We start from the raw sequence: 24,323 nt of genomic DNA, 5'->3' as shown, positions 1-24,323 counted from the left end.
ATTTCCTGATAATTGGGTTTTATAATATCAGATGTTTAGTAATTTGGAGGCACTGTATTTCCAGTACAAAGGACAAATCAGAGACTGTCTATAATTAACATGGCTTGAAATACTGTTCTTCCTTTTTAAGTACCATCCATATAGTAAAGAGTAACAAATGAAATGCTACAGTTTGTGATGTTGATATAAAACATAGCAAGTTTCCTTAGTTATGCCTTCTCTGAAGTTGCTTTTGCTACTACTGTCCAAAAATTCTGATGTAACGGAGAACAGTTTCTGTTGTCAAAAACTAGAAATAGTGATCGCTATGAAAGCACCTTGAGGCATTTAGGGAAGGTCTAACTGGACAGTCTGATGACCATGCTTAATCCCAGAGGAATGTGCCAGTGTGTTGAACAGAGCGGCAAAATAGTTTAGGCGAGAATGGATACAAACCTGCCTCACCTAGGTGCCAGTAATAAAAAATACAAATGAGTGAATGGAATAACTGCAAGTCAGTCTTGCAGCATGCACCATAAGAAAATTCTTTGCAGAAGTATCTTTAGGTAATATTTAACTGTTTAGTAACATTCTAAATTATTCTGGCTGTGAAGTATTTTAATCAGGGACTTTTCATATATAGTTTTGAGGTCACAATTTCTGTGCACGTGCAAACTTAAGACATCACGCATGCAGGACAAAATTGCCCAACACTGTACTTCTTTTCTGTAAGTTTTTCTGTAATTCTTAAAGTTGACTTTTTTTTGTGACGTAGGGAGAATGAATTTGATGCTGCTGGGGAAAACAAAAATCTCTTTCTGTACCCTAGCTGCCAATCTTATTTAGAGGGCAATTAATCTAAACACATCTGCCTTTTTTTTCAGAATTGCTTTCTCAAGACATAGTACACAAATAATTGCTATTTGCATATGTGTATATGAAAACCTGAAATTGTTATGAAGTTAGCCATCTGTTTTGGAGACTGACTACTTCATTCTGTATGAAATGGTAAAGTGGTGATCACCAGAATACTGATGTGATACAACTATTTATTGAAGTGCCTTAGTTGCTGAAATAGATGGGAATAAATTACCTAGATACTTTTAAAATTTTGCTCATTGGTATTTACTGCAACAATAATTCAGTGTCAATAGTATGTAATGCTGGTGTAAAATTATTTTCTGGGTTTAAAACAACCCTATATTGTGAACTTTTCACTTTCATCACATTAATTTTTGGCAAAACCTTTTTTTTCATATGTCAAAACAGGTATGCATTGCATATTTCACATCAGTGGAGAAAAGTAGCATCAATATTACAAATGAACTTCCTGATTTAGTTCTGTAACTGAAAGAATATTTCATTGTAATTTAAAATTGTTTTTCCAGTGACGAATTTGAATTCTTCTGCATTCGTTCTTTAGCAGATACTAAAGCTGGAGGTGAACAGTGTGGTATCTATCAGCTTTCTGGCAGACAACCATACACTGTTAAAAAATGAAAACACATAACCACCATCTCCAAACAGGGTAAGAAATTACACTCAAAATGTGTAATTTCTTGTCTATTTGATGGCATCAGTAACTGAATAATGTAGCTAAACACATGAAATTTGAACTATTTATAGCATGTCAACTAATATAATAAACATCAACTACATAAAATATCCACTAGTTTTATCATGAAGGCACTTTTATTTAAAAGCAAAGCAGCATTAAACATAGATACTGGGCCAGGTCCTTATTTGTGACTGTTCATTCTGTATGTGTAAAGGAATCAAGTCATTTGAGCCTGATGAAAGCCTGAGGAAAATGAAAAGTAAGAAAAAAGTACACCTCACCCTGCCTTCTGCCATCCAGGGTGGATAGCAAAATGAAATCTTAACAGGTTGTTGCTGCAAACAGTTTCTTGATTACTACAGTTACTTTAGGATGGATAAACCCAATTATAACAGGTACAGCTAGAGTGCTTAATAAATTCAAGAGGTGTGTAGCTAGAGAGGTAATGGCGAAGTAACAAGAAAACAATGTTCATAACTGCTTGAAAGTTTAGTGCAGTGTTTGGACACTGTTCATCATGTAAGCTTAAGCAAATGTGATTACAATATAACATCTATGCAAATATTATACAGGCATCTATTTAAATATTTAATTTTCTAGCTACTGAAATTCTCCACTTTCAGCAGATTTTTTTCCATTCTTTGAAATGGGTCATTTGTTATCTGGCACTCCAGAATCAGTGCTGATTCCTGCTCCTGTTGGAATTTTAAATATATAGCCCTGGTGAAATTTTAGATCCAACACACAAAAGCCTTTAGGTAAAGGTTTTTTTTTTTTCCCCCATAAAAGAACTCCCCTCTTAGAACAGCTTTGTTATCTCACTTCCTTAGTAGCACCAGATTCATCCTCCTCATCTTCTTCTACCTCATCTTCATCATCTTCGTCCTCTTCTTCTTCATCTTTTCTTAGCATTCTGCGGGAAATCTGCTAAAACAAAAATCAAAAAAAGGGATATCAACTGTTTGTTCTCTGCAAACAAAAACCAATTATCCATTGGCATTTTCAGTCTAAATGTTTGTAGGGTTTTCATTTGCAGGAGGCGGTAAGTTGCTTATTTATTAACCCTTTCTAATGTGCACGCCACTGGAAAGATACATGACACAGAATAAAAATACTGTAATGATTTTTAAAAGCTAAAAAAACCCCTGTAAGTCCTTGATAACTATTACAGGATAGGGAAAATGGTCTTTTGATCCAATTAATGCTAGAAATCGAGATACAAATCAGTTTTTTCTTGGGTTGGCTGTTGAAACAGCAGGCTGAAGATGAGTATTAAGTAATTTTATCTTGAAGACATCAGACCTCTTACATTAAAAGCTCAAAACTATGCTGCTCTAAGCTTTTTATTTTTGTTTTCAAGAATGAATTAGACAAACTGATTAAAAGAGTCTTGATTCATAGATGAATTCTTTGCCTGCCCTGCTTGCCTTCAGAGTGACTCCTCTTTTTGGTTCATCAAACATTTAAAAACAAGTGCCAGCTGCCAAGCTTTCATCTCATTTGACAGATTTTGCAGTCTGTACTTTCTTCTAATGAGGGCTCAATCTAATTCCTATTGAAGATAGATTCTTCACAGACAATGCAACATTTACAATTTAAAGAAAGATATATGGGTTTTTTTTTCTTTCCCCATGAGAAAGAGAATGTTGAAGACAGTTATCCAAGTCATCTGGAATGCTTTTGAAAAATTATTTCAGGTTCAGTAGTTCTCTAAGGGCATCTGCAGTTCTAACTGTGGTTGTATTTTCTGTGTCTTCTCACATACAGTGATATAATAAAACTTCTGTACTGAAGAAAAATCTTGCCCTGTTTTTTAAGCAGCCCCCTATTTTAAAAGTCCTTACATGCTCATTATTAAACTGACTTCTGAGATGTTATAATTCATATTGCCATGAATATAATGTAAGTTTTTTTGTGTGTGCATAAAACAAACTGTAGCATTGAACTTCTGAAAGCAGTAAAGTTCTTAAATCTTGTTGATGCTCACAAAATACATAATTTAGCTTGAAGCAAATGCTTGCTTACAAGTTCCTGAACACAACAGAAAATTGAGTTAGTCATTGGATGAAGCTGGGTTAACTTGAGTTGAAATGTCTGAAGTAGCAGTCTCTCTTTCTGTGAAAGAAGAAAAACACAAATGGCACTGATTTGTAATTGGAGATAAAGGAATGCTGCAGATTGAGCCTGTTAAGGTAGCTTCATTTCAATGGGATAGACTAATTTTCTACAGTTTTTTTCTAGTTCAGAGCATCTGAAATTCTTCAGCTGAACTTGTATCATGTTTCTGAAGAAAAGCTCCCCCTTACCTTTTCCTCAAACAAGAAGTGTTTTGGCTTTACATCTTTTTTCTGCTCACTACTCAAATACCTCTGACCATGCAGCAATTAACTGAATAGTATATTAAATATTATCACTAGTGGTGCTAAGATGGCTATCCCTAAGAACCCACCTGGATCAGGGAAGGAAAGTGAGAAAAGAAATTACACAGTTAAACCAAGTTACTGTGCCAAAGAATTAAAACACACCAGTACTGAAATTTAATTTTTTGTAACTTAATGCAAAAAAAAAAAAAAAAAAAATTGTTGATCATAAATAATTTTATGTAAAAATTAATTCTATGAGTTGCATGTAGGTGATGACTGTCCTTGCTTAAGCAGTTCAGCGCTATGTTTCACTGCAGATGCTACTACAGAAGCATGGCAATTCTCTCCTCATGTCTTAGTGTTGGAACATTCGGATGTGGACATTTTCAGTAATGGTTAAAATGATCCTGTGCTGTCCTACAGAGTCAGTGCAAAAGTTTGTTGATATACCAAGCTGAATCAGTAAACCAAAATGCTGAGGATAAATTGCCAAGTAAAGTGTAAAATGAAGGATGTAGGTCTTTGTGAAAAAATGAATCAAGCTCAAGGAGTACTTTAGATTTTTAACATACAGGTAATACAGAAAGTTAGTCCACAGAACCAGAAATACATTCAAGGATGGTATGTGTTATATCCTCTGAAAAGACCTGAATTGTGTTACTGGCACGCTTCATTCCATCTGGTATGCAGTGACTTCCAACACTGTCCCTCACCTACAGGTTAGTGTTTGTGTGTGTGTCTGTCCTCCCCTGCCCCACAGACTTAGGCCGTGTGATTGTGTGAACTGCTTAGCACATTATTTATACCACTTTACATTGGAAATCGCCAAGTACTGCATTACAGTCAGTAAGGGATTACTGTGTAGCAGGAAACTAGATTTTTGAGAAACTCCAGAGTGAAAGATCCACACAAAAGATAGAACAAGTCCCCTGAAGGTTTTTCTGAATACAGCATTTTTTTCTCATGATATGTTTGGTGGTTCCAGAGATTAGAGCGCTTAGTGTAACTCAGCACCATGCTATTTGCACAATCAGGAAGGGCAACATGGGGGGTATGTGGAACAGGCTGCCCTTTCTTCACTGCCCTATGGTGACTGCATTAGTAGGGTGTTCCACCCCTTTTTTCTGCCACATGATCCTCCTCTGCAGATACACTGCACAGCCAAGTAAGATGACATTATTTTGAATTGCATTGCAGTTTCCCTCTAGGTCTAGGTGACTTTCTGTTCTTTTTAGGTAAGTGAGAGGTTATGAGAACACTAACACCCAAAGCTATAATTAAGACAGCAGTCTAAGAAAAGAGAAAGCTTAACTTGCAATTTAGTCAAAATGGAGTCCCACTCCATCTCTGGGAGAAATCACAGTGTACATACACTCAGTTTTCTGTTGTTTTTTGTTTTTTCTCTCTTATATTTTCTGAAGTAGCCTGAACATGAAATTGGCTTGAGTGAGAGAGAGGACTGGTAAGTTACTCAGTCAAGGTAGTACTTCATGCACTGCCTCACTAAGTTATATCTCTTCAGATGACACAATTCGTACTTTCAACAACAGAACAGCTCAGCTGTAGTAACTGATCCATTCTGTGTTGAGAGCAGAGGTGTAAAGTGTGTATTAAGTCAAGAAAAGTTTTCCTTACTACTATATCAATGCATTATTCTATTCAAAGAAGAAAAGTAACATGCATACATTTTAAACGTGGCTTTGTCTTTAACTTCAACACTGGTAAGAATCATTGTAGTTGATACTACGCCATTTTGCAATGTCTGCAAGTTTACTGCTGTAAACAAGTGGCAAAGATATTTGCAAGGTAGCTGATCCAAAAAGTGTGGCACTGTCTTCAACTGTTTCACTCATTTTCAGAGTATAAAAGGAGAAGTCTGTTGGTCATAGGTTTGTTCTGCTGCTAAGAAGGTATCACTACTCTGAATTAGGATCTGGTAGTCCACACTCTAGAATCTGAATACTAAGAATATACAAGTGTATTTAAAGAATGTTTCTACTCTTTCAAATAAGCTCCCAGATGTCTTCTCTGCAAGATGCCACAGTTTGTTAATGGAAGACAAAGTATCACTGGAAATGGCATTTGTCAAAAGTAAGCAACACAGCTTTAAAAGCTGAGGTTTTTTTTCCTTCAATGATAAAGCTGGTATTTATACCCTTGAAAGTTTCTTCACCCTTCTGATGGTCCTGAACTGAGTAAAGACAGTGGATCCATGTGCATTAGTGTGTTGCAACAATTAGCTAAAAGATTATCTTAAGTAGAGCTTTAATACAGTGATTTAGTATGTAATTTTTCTGTCTTACCTGTACTGTTCTCAATGAAGATTTTGAGGAGCCAGTTCTTTGCAGGGGGGACTTGGAATTTGCACGAACTATGTCTAAGCGAGACTGATAGTCTGGTGGATAAAGTGAGCTCCGAAAAACCTAATCAAATGGAGAAAGCTGTGACTTGGATGCTTGCAAGCTAAGAATCACCAAGACTTGAAGCTAGCAGAAATGCAGCATTGGACAATGAAACCTGATCTAAAGATGTGCATCAGCTGTAGTTTGGATTGATCACTTTTAGCTGAAACAATGTCCTTGCTTAACCTGAGACACATCACCATACTTATGTGCTCAAAGTACACATTCTTCAGAGATTTGAGGGCATTTACACAGGGAAAACTGCAGTGGTTTCCCACCAATATATGTAGCTGAGTTTCAGGCTGAGCTAGAAGTATGAACCCCAGCAACTCCTTCAGGGGCTCTCTATTTCTTGCAAAGATGAACTCTTGGCCTCTTCACAAGCAAATCCTTGCTGTCGGTCACAACTGCATCAGGAAAATTTTACTTGAAATGTACAGGAGATGTACAACTCAAGAAAAATTTGGGAAACCTCTTAGAATACAGGGGAGACCATAACATCCATTATATAGTCAAGTTATTTCAATAACCAATAAAGTTATTTGTGCAAGACTTTAAGTCAAGAAGATGGTAAATTATGGTCAGTATTTTTATGAAAAGTAAATAATTGTCCAAGTAACAGGAAATCTAAAATTATATTAGAAATTTGGTTGTGAAAGACCAAGTATTGACTTAAAGGAGATTTCTGAATCTGGTGACATCATAATTGTGAAATTAGAATAGTACAAAATTGCCATGGCATAGTTTATATTATGTAAAATTACCAAGTAGTCTCAAATATGACTGTCACTGAAGAATTGTGGTTTTTAAAGTCTTGTGCTAACTTGGTTCTGAGCTATATCATAGACAAAATTATGACTGGGAGGATTTACAAAAAAAGACTGAAAATGATCCAACTTTTTTGACAAACATACATGCACAACACACATTTCAATGATACTAAGTTTAAAGGCCCAATATCCAGAAGAACTGCAATAATGAATAAAGGACTGAAAAGCATGTCTTGGGAAAGAGAAACTATAATTCAAGTAGAAAAGAAAGTGTGACTTGAAGCAGTTAACTGCCACAGGGCAAAAAACCCCAATGTAGTAAATAAAAAATGTCTCTTAATTCTAGAACAGCCTAATAAAAAATGACTAGAAGATGAAAACAAGCAAACAGAATTTAGGTTAGAGAGAGATCTTTAATGCAGTAATTAGTCTTTACATCATCTTATAGCAGTGTAAGATTTTTTCTTTGTGCATCTTTAGAACAAGATTCACTGGAGAAGTGTTCTTTAAAAACTGTGATTAGCTGAGCTTGGAGTGGCAGGTAATTTTATGAGTCTCTTTTCTGTATTTTATGGAAAAGATTAGATTGCCACTGCAGTTGCTTTCTCTGTTCTGAGATTATAAACATGTATGCTCTTACTGAAAAAGTGCTAAAAAAAGGCTTGGTATACATGCGGTTGTTCTGGGAGCCTGAAATATTTGTTGCATTTTTCTGCATTGGACATGTGTAGCCCAACTCTGAAAACTGTTTTTTATATAGGAAGTAAACAGAAAAGCAGATCTTAATCACTCTTACCTCCAAATCTTCATTTTCATCAATATTTTGGATATTTTGGTAGGCAGCAGTATATATCTCTAAAGCCTTCCCATGGAACAACATTTCAATAGTTATAAATTCAGAAAATATGTTCTGAAAGCAAAAGAAAGATTTTCTTAATGCAATAAAGTACATTTCCACTTAAAAAAATTACTGTATTCTGTGTTTGGTATTTATATGATATAAATAACTGCATGATACTTAGTACTTTTAAATAGTCAGACCTGAATTTTAAAAATTAAACATATATCCTGGCTGGGCTATCACTTATGCAGTTATTATTTCATAATAAATTTTAAATAAATACTTTGAAAAGGAAAGAGGAAATGTATTAGGAATGACATGTCTTATGGAAAAGTCACTTGATAATCTCCAATACGTATTCACAAGACGTAGTCAGTCAGAAGTTTTGCTGTTTTGAAGACAGTCTTTTATAACAGGTTAGGGATAAGTTATCTGTAAATTCTATACATATCTATAATTTACAAATCTGTGAAATATTCATGAATACCATGAGATTTGCATTTCAGTGAATACTGAATGTTGCTAATCTTGACCCTGACTAACTATAGTAATTTTATTATGCAAGATGAAATGAGAGCACACATACTTTGATGTCCTTTATTTTCTTTTTCTCAAAATTATCAATGGTTTCCTCTAAGTGCCGAGTTGTTCGAGTAGTCTCCAGTGTTGCTCTGTGCAGTTCATTTTCAGCCTGGTAAAGTAACACAAAGGCGAAATTAGTCTTGTATTTGATACAAAGCTATTTGCTGTAATTTCCATGAAAACATTTAAGTCTGAGTTTTCAAACCAGTATCTGTGTTACAGTATTTGAAATCTGTAGCTTAATGAACATATAAAGATGCTTTCTACATTGTTGTGACTTTGATGTGAAACATGAAAAATGACCAGCTGCAGCCAGTCAGGAAAGTCCCTCTGCCCTGATTCATTTTCTGTAATAATTGTGATAGTTTTACTGAGCCAGCCCTGACGCCCTGCTGACAACACAGTGACTGGGTTTAGGTACTTAACCCAGCACAGGCCAGAGCGGTGGGTGAATAGGAAAGATCACCCTTTGTTTTCTAGTGCAGATCAACCTGCTGGGTCCAGAAAGAATCTTTTCCAGTATCATGTGCCGAACCTCATCTTAGTAAGTATTTATAAATTATTTAAATAGACAATTATAGCAGCAGCTGTAATTAATGTGCTTATCCTGTAAATATCTCAATCTGCAGGCTAGAGTTACTGTAAGTTTTAGATTCAAAGGCATTTCAGGTATTTTATATTTTTAATATTTTTGTATTATTAAAATAACTTGTAAAAAACATCTTCAACGGGGCACTGGGGACACATCAACCAATTCCTAACACATAACTACACAGAATTTCTTATTTTGTTACTACAGAAAGCATTTTAGATAGCTATTTTAATTAGATATAATTATGAATTTTATAGAAAGTTCACTACCATTTAATGAAACATATTGAAACTGTTCTCAGTAAGTCAAGTCTGAGAATTGTGTACTATTACAAATTAACAACGTATAGTTGTAAAAGCTTGCACTTGAAGTCTACAAAATTTGGGTCTAAACTTCTGTTATTTTCCGTGCATTATTGGTCAAGCACCATATACTAGTGGTAATTACAGGCTCAGTCAGTAAGTATCATCACAAATCTATTTTGTTGTGAGATTCAAAAGTAGTATATGGATCAAGTATTGTATCCTATGATCAGGTTGTAGGGTTCTTTCCATTTCTACAAAACTGCAGCGTAAGAGAGGATTTTTTTTAATGGAAAAAGGCACCACAGGTTCATTTCATGTGATCTAGCTTTTAGTGTTACATATATAGAAACCTAAGGCATAAGGGATGCTCTGTTCACTTCTTTGATTATAATCTGCTAATTTTATATTGCAGGATAATCAACTTGGAACAATCTCCTTTCAAAAGCAGCCTAAAGTCACAGACACAATTCTGCAATTACTGGGCAAACAAAATTGATAATGATTTTTAGTAGTACGTAAGGTCACATGTTCATTTCTCTTTATTGATTTTGCCCAAAACACAGGAGGGAAGGACAGAAAGAAAAGAGATTTTGTGTATTTTCAATTAGTTCAATCAGTCACTCTCTGTAAGTGAAGGCAGCTATTATGCATAAGCAGCCCTTACATATACAAATACACTATGTTATTTCTATGATAATCAAATAGGTCTTCTCAATACATCTTAAATAGATTGGACATAATTTGTGCACAGATGCTTTGGGAGAGGAATTGTTTGTTGTAGAGTGAAGTGTCTGAAGTTGCAGAGCCTGCATAGTTTGCACAACAGCAGTTTGGTATTTTCTCTTCTGAACGCTCACCTGTGACTGGAAATATGAGTAAAGGAAAAAATGGCAACGTAACAATCAATATTCATGGCAGTATCAATTTTCACTTCCACTTTTAATATACTGTGAACTATTTACCTCAGTTATTTCAAAACATCTATGTATTTAGTGCTATTATTATGTTGTCTGAAGCTTCTGGCTGTAAGATGTACAGTTTGTTAGAGCTTTGCTAGAATTCAAGTATCCAGCCCAAAACATTTCAGGACAGCTGTATGTATTGGATGAGGGTTTAGTAATTTATTTTTGAGAGATTAAAATAAAAAGCAGGCAACCTAGGCAGACTACTTAAAAAAAAAAATCGATTTTGATTAATAAAAATATGTTTTTGTATTTTTAAAAATCTGGCAATGTTTTCTTTCCAAAGCTGTGCTAACGTCCCATTTGTAAGATGGGAGTGAGTACAGATCCTTTGCTATCTGTGGCCAAAGTCGTTCACTGCTGCAACATCACAGTTGCTCAAGAAACAGTATGAAAATCCCGCAGGAGCCCAGCTGATGTGCTCTAATGTGGTAAAGCCTCTCTCAGAGCTCAAAGTTAACCTGCAAAAACCTTCAAAAGCAAATGAACACATTCCTGCTCCTAATACCTTTTTATGCGCTTTGTGTCAAATCACTTTAAAATGCAAATATGCAGCATTTGGTGCCTTTGTCCATGTGCAGAATCAGACTACTGAGATTTTATAACTCTTCAGGCAAAGCCTTAAGAACAGAAAACAGGTGTTACAAGAAGCTAAGTCACAGAAGGGTATTTGGGAGAAGCTTAGAAAAGAAATTAGAAGAAATGAATTAGGTGCTGGTGACACACCCATGAAATGAAATGGCAATTAGCTTGAGGGAGAAAAATGGGACCGGTCTCCCTCTGGGGAAAACAGCTTACGGTTATAATTTACTCCCTTAATTCCAACAAAAGAGAACTTTGCAACACAGCTCAAGTTCTAACCCTGTTGCTGACATGCATCTGTCTTTGTTATATGAGGAATTCTAATTAGTCATCACTTGATTTAACTGATTTGATTAATATTAAATGGAAATTCTCTAGCAGAGACAAAAATAAAATGTAGTTCTCCTGTGTTGGATTTGACCAACACAGTCATTTTCACTCTTTCTACAGTCTCATGCCCCAGTCACTATAAAGATCCTGAAGATTCTGAAATAGAGTTGATAAAATCCAACAACAAACAGGATTGCTTAATGCCCAAGTCCAATACTAAAATGTAATAAAAAGTAAACAGCACATCATGAACCTAGTATCTGTATCATAATATGTAAGCATAAAGGGACTGAAGTAGGATTGCCTTGATCCCGTTTATTCTGGCATTCCTTAGATTCTGATTGCTTCAAAATTTGAAACTTCAATGAGATTTCAATGGAAATTCTAATTCAGTTTGATGGAGGCTTAATTTTTACCGCTGTGGTACAAAATAGTATACTGGGGAGGGTGACTAGTCTTTGGAAAGGAAGAGTAGTCTAGTTGAATATTCTACTATCAGAAAAACAACTTTTCCTTTCATGCAGCTGGAGGAAACTCATATCCCATCTAGGTACCAGGAAGCACAATTACCGAAATGGCAGGGAGAAAAACAATAAACCAAAAAATCCACAGAAATAAAAAAGAAATTGATTACACTTACTTTCAAAAACTTCCAAATTCCTAGATGTAATCTATGCCTACCTCTCTTGAATAAACGTAACAAATAATACATAGTTTCTTTTCAATTCAAAAGTGAGTAACAAAGCAGCTGTAACTCATCATAAAGTTTAAGAAAAGATTCAAACATTGGAAACAGTTCCTCTAAGGAGCATTATTGTTACTACTACTTCTTAAATACAACAGTTTAATTCCGAAGAATTTTAAAAACTATTTCTCATAGTGACTAGAAATGCAGGATACGATAATGTGTAGATCTGATGGATTCCGCTGACGGGTCTTTTCCAGTTGAGATAATTGCTTGGCTTCTCGGTGCTTTGCTGTTAAAGTTGCTTTAAGATCATCCTGGAAATAAAATGTTTTAGACATGTTTGAAATACATCTAGGATAATACAAAATATGCTCTCCTTCATACATGCATTGCCTAGAAAACATGGACAAAACTTCTGCTTTGAACAAAATCAGATTTTACTGATCTTATTCTGTTAATTAATCCTCTGAAAGAGAAGTTAATGGGCATTGATAAAGCTTGTGCAGCTCCCTATAGCACACACTATAATTTAAAATGTGGGAAGGAAAGAAAAAGATATTCACAGCTTTTCGTGAAAAGTACAGTAGGTGGTCACAAGCTGAGATCCCCAAAGCATTAAGAAGGCAGACTCATTCCTGACTTAGCAACAGAATAAATGTGGTACTTAGAAATAAAAAGCAGCATCAAATAAAGTGGCATCAGTAAGAAAAAACCCAAAGCAGGCAGCAGTCTGCTGCCTGACACGGTCTGACATAACTGCTGTCACCTGTCCACTGCCAACTGCTGTCACTGCTGGCAGTGGAGCTGCTGAAGGGGCTGGAGCAGAAGTCTGATGAGGAGTGGCTGAGAGAGCTGGGGGTGCTTAGCCTGGGGGAGGCTCAGGGGGAACCTTAGCACTCTCTACAACTCCCTGAAAGGAGGCTGTAGCCAGGTGGCTACAGGTGGTGGGGTCAGCCTCTTCTCCCAGGCAACCAGTGACAGATGAGGTCATATAAGCTGCACCAGGGAAGGTTTAGATGAAATATCAGGAAATTTTTTTCCACTGGAGGGGTGGTCAGGCATTGGAATAGGCTGCCCAGGGAACTGGTAGAATCACCATTCTGGAAGTGTTCAAAAAAGGTGTGGATATGGCACTTAGGGACATTGTTTACTGGTGAACGTGGTGGTGCTGGGCTAATGGTTGGACTCAATGATCACAGAGGTCTTTTTCAACCTAAACAATTCTATAGTTCTGTGCTACACAGATTTTAAGGTACCACAGGAATTCTATGGTTGAAAGGGTTAAACTGGCTATTTATATATATGCATTTAGTAAAGTGTTTAAAACCATTTGAAACAAAATACATCCAAGTAATGATGTAGCTGGAGAAGATAAAACTTAACTGATCTAGAAAAAGCAGAAACTGTTGAAAACCATTTTTGCCCCTCATTTCTAAAGGAGTAATAGTATGTACTTCTAGGAAGACTTGTGACAATTTAAGAATGTTTATCTATCAGTCTTCTCAAATTATTGTTCATAGTATAAAACTGTGTTTTGCAAATTGCTTGACATTCCTGGAATGTAAGGTTATCAGTCAAGTATTTATCACTCCATTGACACTGGTATGGAAAAGGACATTAATTTTATGGCTCCAGTTTAAAGGAGTAGTAGTTTAGAACAAGCAGAAATACAGTCTAAAGTGTAACAAAATCTGAGGCAGGATTTGGCCTGCACTTCAAATGACCTTTTACTCTAAAAATGCCATTTCCATTTACTACTCCAGAATGGAGGGAGTTAGAGCTATTAGAAACTATCATATTGTGAAGTTGTCTGTGCCCCGTCCGTGAATTTCAGAATTTTAATGCGTGTATATCTCCATCACTCAGAAGGACATGCAACTAAGAATGTGTCTTTCAGCAAGTTTTGTGATCCTGTGACCAGATCACTAGTCAGTGACAAGCCCAAGACTGCCAAGTTTCACAGTGCTGTGTGTTCCTTCAATAATGAGGCTGTACATGAAGTTGGGGTCAAAACATGCAGTTTCTTCCCTGTTTCTATCCTTACTACCTGTATGTCCTTGTATATAACTGTCATTTTGCTTCATCACTACAGAGACAGAGCTGTTTTCTGATAATAAAAACTACTTAATCTTCAGCCCATCAAAACTAGTTTTACTGCTCGGCTTTCAGAAGGGCATCTACGCTACCTCTAAGGTCAAAGACTGCTGAAAAGGCCTTTTGCCTTTATGAAAACCATGTGGCTGCAAGAAAAGCAATAACAGAATTTTTAAAAATTGTTTTGCATTTTAAATTTTAAAGGTAGACAAAAGAATGTATTTATTTTTGAAACAGAATGAAGTTTTCTATCTAATGGTCACAGCTGCATGTTTAGTGCTATTCAATGACTGAGCCCTGTTAACAGCACTGACTTTCTAGGCCTATTTAAAACAATCAGATTTAACACTGTGGCTTGAAAGGTTTCTGACTTTCATGCAAAGTGTACTTGAGGATGCAAAGTTCTAGAGTTGCCATTATTAAATTCAGTAATTTCTTTCTAGCACAGTGACTTTGGAAATACCTACAGGGACTGGACTGTTCCCTCCTCTACCTCGTTTTCTGTAGCAACAGCCACCATGAAACATACATCTCTTCTAGCCAAAGTGTGACAAAGAATTAGTGCTACTGTGGCTGTAGTGGTGAAGCTGTGTACAAGTTTTGGATGTACAAAAGTAGGGCCCAGTTACATACATATTTTGTCTAAGATGTTGAAAAACTGAAAAGGGTGCAGAAAAAAACCCAATAAAAATACTAAAAATCTGGGGAAAATGCAATTTATGGTGAAAAAATCAAGGTATACATTATTACCTAACAGAAAAAAAAAAAAGAAAAATTCATTTTACTAACATCTAAATACCTTCATCCAGAAAAAACTCAGAGCATTACAGAGCTCTTTCATCTCAGTGGAGCATATAACAAGAACCAAAGATTAGGTGAAGTCTTTCACTTAAAACAAAACATCACAAATATCAACTAACCACTAACTACCACAAACAGTCCTACATTCACCTCCACTGTTTTTAGACCAAGTTTTGACATGTTTTTGGAAAATATGCTTTAATGACACTCAAGAAAAAATGGAATGGAAAGGAATAGGCAATGAGATAAAAGCTACAGAGAATATAAAATTATTCACAATCCTTCTAGGTTTTACCTATGAATTCAAGTCACATGTAAGAACTCTGGTCACCCATCTAATTTCAAATAATACAGAAATACAGCTACAGTTCATCCACCAAACAATGAGCTGGCAGAGCCTCATCACTGTACTGTTACCTGCTTTAGTCACTGAAGTTATTAAAGCAAATCAATCCTTTCTTCTGCACGTGGATCACCTTGGTTTTATGATGTCCTGTTTTACATGAAGAAAAGGAACCAGGAACAGAGTTGCCAAAAAGCAGAAAAGCGAAGATTGATATACAGAACAATGAAACAGAAAGAAATCCTCATATCCTACATTTAAGCTGTGTTACAGGACAAGAATATTGTATTCGCTTCCATTGAAGCTATTCAGCATCCTGAACCAGAACGAGTGAATGAAACAATTTTATTGCATTAGCAGATAAAGGACAGCACTACCCTGATTGACCTGAGCCTCTTCAAAGCATTTAGTAGTCATATATATTTCCTTTCAGCGGGGATACTGCAACATAGTAGCACAGGACATTGATGGCTTACACCACAGAAAAAGCAACAGTTGTATTTAGACAAAGCACAGAAATACTCCTGTGTAGATCCTGGAACAGATCCAGTAAGTAAGCAGCAGTGAGAACATCCCCTTTATAGAAAGTGCTGTAATGACATACCCTGCCTGGTTTTACTTAGCTAATGTAGGTACAGGTAAAGCAGTCCTAGAACTAGCAGCTTGTGCTAGATTTACATGAGTGACAGAATTTCCTTTGTCACTCAATATGTCCCAGTGATTAGAGATGATAACTGAAGACCATACAGTTGAAGTTTTAACCAAGGTTTATAGTCAACGTGCAGTGGGAAAAAAATAACCATTTAATGGCCTACATCTTTAGTGAACTCTCTTAGTTCAGAGGTAAACTAGTAAAATAGTTAATCCCATCTACAGTTTAAGAATGCTCTTGTACTCCTCACTGTAGCTAAAATAAACATGCAATGCTTTCTGACATTCTGAAAGGCAAAGACCACAGGAAATTCCTTCCATTCACTGTTGCAAGCAATGACTTGGTTTCAGTTGCTTCTGTCCTCAGCATTACTGGCTATCAGTGGCAATGCACCTCAAGACAGGCTCTTCAATGCTTTGGAAGCCCCAGGCACTGCTGTAACATTTTGTGTCTCCTCAGCAACCCTACTGCCACAAACACATGAAACTTGTCTCCCACCCTCAACATGTATATCCTACAGCATATTCAGTTCTCACAAACTGGGTTTCAGAGTGACCATTAGGATACCAGGTTTTAGGCTCTGTAGTCTACAGCTCTGCTGAGGACTACCATGGGTAGTCCTACTCAAGAGCAGGATACATTTCCTTCACAATTGTTTCTCTGACCACCAACTAAGGTAGGCTTCTCTAACCACCAAGTGAGGTTGCAGAAGGTTCCAAACACTCTACTTGGCTCTTCACCATATGGAAAGAAAACAGGAAAAAAAATATGAAAACTGCTTGCTTGAGATGCAGTGCCACAATCTACTCAAATTAACCATGATGAACACATCTCAAGATTTTTGTACATAAAATACCATCAGATAATAATAATAATAATTTAATATTTTGATTTATATAGATTATGGTACAGACTTATACATCAATTGCAGATTTGAGTTTGCAGGATTAAGGTATTCTCTGTAGAAAATCCAAGTATTATGAATACTACTTTCATCTTATAAACTAGTATGTGCTTATTAAAAATTACTTGCTCAAGCTTATTCTTTCTGGAGGAAAGAAACTCACAGATATTTTAAGGGAATACTTCAAACCCCTATAAACACTGTTTCTAAAATATAGTGAATGAAGAGACCTCAGATTTTTGTATATCTTGAGGTCATCATGACGACTTAGCAGAGAGGGATTTAGGCCACTGCCTACTTATCAGGTTCAAATGTGTTTTCTAAATTATGAACTTTAATGTAGAATGTAATCTGAGTTAGAAAAGCTGTTAAAGGCAGCATATTGATGACTAAGAGTCAAAGTAGTAGTAGTAATAACAATAACAGTAATAATAATATCACCATCATCATCAAAATCAAACAATAATAAATGACATTATTTATAAATAAAAAAGTCTTGAATTTACACTATCCAGGAAGTTTCATACTAATGCCTTTTCTGAGCATTTGCTTGTGTTTAAAGAGCTTGAATATCCTTGTCTTCACATCAAAGCTTTTTCCTCCAATATATATAGAGCTTCAGTTCAGATGTCTAACTACATAATTAAGTTAAACTGATTACTGAAATATGAAAAATCAGAACCATTTTCCCCACAAATTAGAAGTTTTCAACTGAGTGGCCAGGACACTGAAATGTACCTTGTGAGAAAACAGGTTTTTAACCTACCCTTTTAAGTTTCACTATGGTCCCATAACATTTCAGAGGTTCAACAACCTTTGCTTCCAGCCTGTCAACCTAAAAAAGAAATCACAAGATTGCTAAAATAAGCTATATCCATGGTGTGCAGAAATGGGAAACAATTAATTTAATAGTGACTCATCTTATTAGGAATTAAGTCCATATATGCTGAAAAAATATTAGGATAAAAGTTTTTAAAAATTCTGTAAAAACTACCGTCAAGCACATTAACCAAGAAGTAATTTGTTTTCTGAAGAGCTCAACCTGATTTCTAGTAGAATTCCTTTTTTCTTAATTAGATCAGGATAAATGAAACATGGAAAATTCTGAATACATCAAACTGAGTACTAAAAACATCCAACATTGCATCTTGGAGTTCTGTAGCCTTCTATCTAAAGACCAGTGTATTTGCTCTACACTTACTGATAGGTTACAGACTAAACCATCTTTGCTATCAAATATACTGTATAAAATGGAACACTTCTTAAAAATAATGGAAACAGCATCACTGGTACTGAGTGCACTAAAAATACCAATAACAGGGTGTGTAAAATGCATAAATGCTCTCACAGATGAATGGTTGTGAATTTTTGTTTCAGTTCTCCTAGTCAGAAAAACAGCTACATATGGTCAGACAGGCAATAGGATAAGATCTGCTTGTCAAATCTGACAAAACTGTCTGAGTGGCCCCAGCGTAATCTGCCAATGACTTATGGACCATGAGTGAGTCCTGTGGCCCATCGCTGCTACATCCTGATTAGGACAAGATGCATACCTCTACAAGGAAGGGACAGCTCCCTCTATACTGGTAGTCACCAGTCAGCCAAAATCTATGCCAGCAGAGCAAACATTTCTCCTTGGTACCATCTACCAGTGTGCTGTCAAACAATTTCACTTGAACTGCCAATTGAATAGAAAGGAATAGGGCAGGAAGGCTCTAAACAACACACACGTTACAGATGTACCAAATAACCTGCCCATCTTGCTTACTTAACCTTCCACATGTTGTGGTACCTCACACCTCAGTACTTATATATCAAGCACTGCAGCTAAAGACCAGAAATTGATAATCCTTATAAGCTAATCTTCTCTGGTCCACTTTGTCAGCAAACAGGAAAACTGTTAAGTGACTTGATGCCCAGAAGAAACAAAGCTGAGATCATGTATTTTGTTTTCAGGAGCAAAGGAGAACTTGATTTAAAAACTAAAAGCTTCTCTTTTCCTTTGCTGCTTCTGCCTTTTTTCCTTCACAGGGCAGTGTTGGTTTGCAGACAGGCATGGTAGGTGAATGTAGGCCAAATGTCAGTTTTTAAAGACACATTTAAAATCAAAAGAAGCAAAATTCAAGTTGTTACATATGTACCTCAGAATTACATTGTTTAATGACAAAAACAGAGAGCTCATACAGTCTGAGTTCACATTCACCTTTGGCCACAATATAAACTTAATCTTTTAGCAGAGGATTATTTGCTATTACATCAATTGAAGCATAAGGACCTATGTGTGGCTCAGCTGGAGCCAGATGTAGAAGAGCATATGGAAAAAATAAAAATCACACACACCTTAAAGTTTCTTTTTACTTCTTAAAAATCCCTCCCTAAATAGGTTGTTAAAAATCCTCACATATTTCTTGTATTTGAAACTCTGCTTCCCATATTAACTGCTTTTAAAAGGTTTTCTTTTTCCACTTTGTTATTATGGAGAGATGACTTGCAATGCTCTCCAAAATAAGAAAGTCCTGTCTGAAAACATAAAGAATGTCAACTACTTCAGTCTCTTTTGTGAATTATAGTGGGTCTTGGCTGTTCAAAACTATAAATGGGAATTTTCTACGTTCTACTAAAAGAATAGACACATACTCCAAAAACTAGTTTGAGTACATGTGAATGAATTTTTTTTTTAACCTCAGTATTTGGAATTCTGCATTGTAAGTTACAGTTTGACTGGCACCACACATAAATGTGTAAGTGGCATAAACACCTTTCTTTACACTCTCACTCATCTAGCAGAAATGTGACTATATAGTCACATATGGTCCAGATCAAGTTTGTACTTTTAGTGTTGAACTACAAACTTATGAAATTGACAGTGGTCCCTGACAGCACCTCTTCAATACTATTTCTGATAATCTCACCAAAAGGAAAATGACTGACTTTACCTCAGCTGCTGCTAGACAACTCAAGTCAAACTAAAAAAGAACACTTTGTTAACCATAAATCATAACCCAAAGTCTAAGACAATAAAAAAAAACGTGCTCTCTCTCAAATACTTTGAGTGTTCATAGGGATAGTCTTGCCGACTTCAACAGGACTAATTTTAGGTAGTTTTTCTATGAAGTTATTAGGAGGGTAAATGAAGAATGCTTTGGCAGCCTGCTCAGACACTAATATATTTAGACATGTTTTCTCCTATGTTTCTCTTTCAATTGCAGAGTATATGATTTCCCTTTTAATCACAGATAAGTAACTGAAAAGTTCAGATGGCAAACACAACATGTACAGTTTTAATTTTGTACCTCTGCCTGGCGATAATCCTGAAGTCTGGAAAATTCATCTGCAAAGTTTTTCAGTCCAACTTTTAAGTTTGGTGTCTCTGTAGCTGCATATGCATATATTTCATTTACTAGAAGATCTGCTTTGTCTCGTAGTCTGGCAGTTTTACGTACGTATCCAGCAAATATTTGGCACAATTCACCAAAATGTTTTTCCACATTTGAAACAGCATCTTGTATTTGTCTAGTCTGATTGTCCCTGGATACCAAAGAAAAGTAAATGAAAAATAAGAAGGGCACAAATGTTTACAACGCATACAGAAGAAAAACTATATAATTATACTATTAATAATTTGGATATCTCGTTTCAGTGCAAAGCAGAAATTTATTCTTAAAAAGAGAATGTTGTAAGTGATGTAATATGTGATTATTTATGAATGAATAACAAACAAACAAAAAAGCAGATTTACACTTAAAGATCCAATAGATGAAAACCCAAATCACAAAAATCTGCTTGGAAGTCTTCCTCCTGCAGTTAAGCCAAAGCTCACTATTACTACTGGTATTAGTTACTAACACAGTGGTAACACCTGCAGTCTCAAACAATACTCCTGCAAGACCACCCCTTCCTGCAACAGTTTACAATCTAAACAGGCAAGTCAGTGGCTGGAGAAATTAGGCAGTAGAGGAAAAATTGGTAAAGGTATTACATGTTTTTTAAATTGTGAACAGTTACCAAACTGCTCCTGATCAGTACTACAGAGGATAAATACCATTGAGAATTAAAGAAGAAAAGTGCATGAACACAAGAGGTGAAAACTCTAATACCACTGAAAGGATATTAAGCACAAAAATTATTATCTTTTAAACTACATAAACGTAATTAATTAATGTAGTTTAAAAGATAATAATTTACAATGCCTGTATGTTTCATTATTAATGATTTAGGTAAGTCATTCCAGTAACTCACATATTTAATTTTGTACTTTGCTTTCATATTCCTATATTATTTGATGGTCATGTGAACTCATGCCAGTTGTTTTTGATCTGACTGAATCAGCTGTAAGACAATTCAGCTAACAGTACCTGCCAGATACTGGGTCCTAGGAAGTCTCTGCAGTCTAACACAAGTTACTGGTGTGAAGTGCTAGAATTCTCAGCAAGAGAATTCACTCCTACCACTATCTTGGCAAAGGACAGAAAGAAACACTTCCGTCATATCCTACTATCCCAATACTTAAATACCAATATTTAAACACTGACTTCGTATTGGGATACATGATGATCAGAAAAATTTGAAGTATTCTGGTACTTTGAGACTAAACAACAATGCTATCAATTCAAATGAGGAACACCTTTACTTCAGGAAAAGTATTTCATGCCGAAGTTCTGCCTTGGGCAAAAACCCAGCTGAGTTGCTTCATGGCAAGCTGTCTGGAAGACTGTTCAAAATAGATTCTGTTAAGGTTAAAAAAAATCCAAGGAAGTTTTCAGTCCTCCAGGACATTCTGGAGCACAGAACCACTTGAATAGGGAAGGTTTCATCTGGTGGGTAGGCAAGTAAGAATTTCATTAAGTACTAATAAAGCTGTTTTTCAAAATTAATACTACCTGATAAGATCTTCAGTAAAAGGTATATCTTTCCTATTTTCTTGAAAGGTCTTCATGTCAGAAAGTGTTTCCCTCCAGGCGGAAGCCATAATCACCCACTTTACAATTCAGATCTCACAGTACACCCATGCAACTAGTATTTAATTTTGGGACACGAAACACTACATTTTCTTATATGGGGGTGGAAGTTTTTATTCCCCCCCATTATCGCGACCGCTTAGAATTCTCTACAGAATTATTCGCGAGAGGTCCAAATAAATACCGGCACACATCTTTACGCCATCTCTGCATAGCACACTAGGCCTGGAAAAGTTTTGCGGCCATTACCAGAAGAAGGCAGAGGCGGCCCCCATCCCCTAAGGAAGGCAGATGCGCTGAGACGGACCGGGCCTGCATCGCTCCCCGACCCCCGCGCCACCCCCGGGCACGCTGCCCGAAGCGGGGCCTCCTCCCCCGCAGCACCGCGGGGCTCCCCCGGCCCTCCGCGCCCCCGTACCTGGCGTCCAGCCCGCGGCCCAGGAGCATCATGGTGGCGACTGCGGCGGCGGCCCGGCGGGAAGCAGGGAAGGAGGGCGGCGCTCCGCGTGCGCTCGGTTTCCATGGACACCGCCCGCCCGCCCGCGACCCGGGCCGGTCCCGCCCCTCGGCCTGCGGGACGGGCTGCGGCAGCTCCGCGGCCGGGGGGCGGCGCGGGGGGAGCGCACAGTCCCCGAATCTGACAATCCCAGGATCACTGCGGTTCGAAAGGAACGCTGAGATCATCCAGTCCAGCCTCTGACCGAACACCACCGTGTCAGCTAGACCATGGCACTGAGTGCCACGTCCTGTCCTTCCTTAAGCACTTCCAGGCACAGTTACTCCACCAGCTCCCTGAGCAGCCCATTCTAGTATCTAATCAGCCTTTCTGTGAAAAAAGTCTTCTTATGTCCGACCTAAACCTCCTCTGGTGCATCTTAAGACTATGTCTTCTTGTCCTATCACTTGTTACCCGGGAGAAGAGGCCGACCCTCCCCTGGCTACAACCTCCTTTCAGGGAGCTGTCCAGAGCAGTAAGGTCCCCCGTGAGCCTCCCTTTCTCCAGGCTAAACACCCGGCTCCCTCAGCCGCTCCTCACAGGACTTGTGCTCCAGACCCTTTACCAGCTCCACTGCCCTCCTCTGGACTCGCTCCAGCACCTCAATGTCTTTCCTGTACTGGGCGGCCCAGAACCGGACAGAGCACTCGAGGTGTGGCCTCGCAAGTGCCTGGTATAGGGGGATGATCACTGTCCTGGTCTTGCTGGACACACTATTGCTGATACAGGCCAGGATGCCATTGACCCTCTTGGCCACCTGGGTGCACGGTGGCTCATATTCAGCCACTGTCAACCAGCACCCCCAGGTCCTTTGCCACTGGGCAGCTTTCCAGACACTCTTCCCCCAGCCTGTAGCACTGCAGGGGGTTGTTGTGACCCAAGTGTGGCACCTGGCACTTGGCCCTGTTCAATCTCATACAGTTGGTCTTGGCCTGTGGATCCAGCCTGTCCGGGTCTCTTTGCAGATCCTTTCAACACTCCTGCCCAACTTACTGTCATCTGCAAGTTTATTGCGGGTGCATTTGATTCCATCATCCAGATCATCAGTAAAGATACTGACTAGGACTGGGCCTAATGCTGATCCCTGGGGGACACCACTTAGTGACTGGAGTCATCCAGATGCTCCCCACACCGAGCATGCCCAAGGGCAGGGGCTGGGTCTGTTCAAGGACAAGCACAGTGTCAAGGCCTGGGCTGGTAGAGGAGCAGAAAAAAAATAGGGAACTTTTTTTGGTAAAGTCCATTTTTTTGCATGTCCAGCCTTGGCAAGTGGCAAGGAGTACCGGGGGAACTGGCCAACCTGACTTCACCTAAGGGAGAGCTCTCGAGGTTGAGCAGCCGTGGGAAAAATTCCATGGAGCACCAGGAAATGTCTTGAAAAAAAAGAAGAACAAAACCAAACCAAACCAAAACCATTTAAAAAGCCCAACCCTCTCTGTAGTGGTAATGTATTGGGAATGTGACTTCAGGACTTTGTGGCCATGGTCATGTCTCAGAGCTCAGAGTCCCTGCACTTGCTTGTATGAGATCAATGTGAAAAAGACTCTTAAACAGGGAAGGTGGGAACTATGCTGTGTCCAACACAAACCCCTCTGATATTACAGCAGTCTGTGGGAGCTAAGGACTCAGACAGTTGTCAGCATGCTGGCTGTACAGAAGTACATGGCAACAACTTCATGCAGATAACAAACTTTAATTTGCAACCAAAACCAATGGCCAAAAGTAATGAACAAAGTGGGTAGGGGTGATGCTCCCATGGCATTTAACAGGTTACAGGTTTGGTATACCCACTGGGATTATGTTACTACACAAAATGTACATGTGCACACACACACACACACAAAAAAAAAAGAAGAGGCTTCTCACTCTTCTGGGTACCCAGAAGATCTAAGGGTCAAAGGATCACTCAGGGATACCCAGTAGGAAAATAGTCACTGCCCTGGGAGAGAGTGGTGAGGGGCACTCAGTCTGGGAAGTCTCCTTGGGTACCTGACTTCCCCTCACAGACCCTCTGCTCCAAGGAAAACCACACCTGGGGGTGTCTAGCAGGGCCTGGTCTGGTCATACCTGGTCATGGTGCAGAAATGTCTCTGCCCTGTTGGCTGGGGACCCTGTCTGTGG

At 37.8% G+C, this 24,323-nt stretch overlaps 1 protein-coding gene across 1 annotated transcript; it reads right to left on the bottom strand.

Moving 5' to 3' along the window:
* Positions 1–1,720: 1,720 nt before the first annotated feature.
* On the bottom strand, positions 1,721–22,221 carry CIBAR1 (CBY1 interacting BAR domain containing 1). Its single transcript, XM_082280920.1, has 8 exons — positions 22,125–22,221; positions 20,042–20,276; positions 17,515–17,583; positions 12,167–12,268; positions 8,500–8,604; positions 7,869–7,982; positions 6,204–6,323; positions 1,721–2,464 (listed from the first exon to the last, which is right to left on the bottom strand). Exons 1-8 carry the CDS (start codon positions 22,154–22,156, stop codon positions 2,351–2,353), a joined length of 891 nt encoding a protein of 296 aa, XP_082137046.1. The 5' UTR covers positions 22,157–22,221; the 3' UTR covers positions 1,721–2,350.
* Between the last annotated feature and the right edge of the window lie 2,102 nt (positions 22,222–24,323).

This window comes from Coloeus monedula, assembly GCF_965178545.1.
Source record: "Coloeus monedula genome assembly, chromosome: 1".
In the NCBI taxonomy this organism is placed as follows: Eukaryota; Metazoa; Chordata; class Aves; order Passeriformes; family Corvidae; genus Coloeus; species Coloeus monedula.
The sequence above is the reverse complement of the archived record's forward strand: the minus strand, read 5'-3'. Positions and strand labels throughout refer to the sequence as shown.

Excerpts from the sequence above, each read along its gene's own strand:
- CIBAR1 (XM_082280920.1), bottom strand. The coding sequence starts at position 22,156 with ATGATGCTCCTGGGCCGCGGGCTGGACGCCAG. Across the intron at positions 7,983-8,499 it reads AGAAAATAAAGGACATCAAA|AACATATTTTCTGAATTTAT; the intron begins GTATGTGTGCTC and ends TTTTGCTTTCAG. Across the intron at positions 2,465-6,203 it reads CTTCATTGAGAACAGTACAG|CAGATTTCCCGCAGAATGCT; the intron begins GTAAGACAGAAA and ends TTTTTGTTTTAG.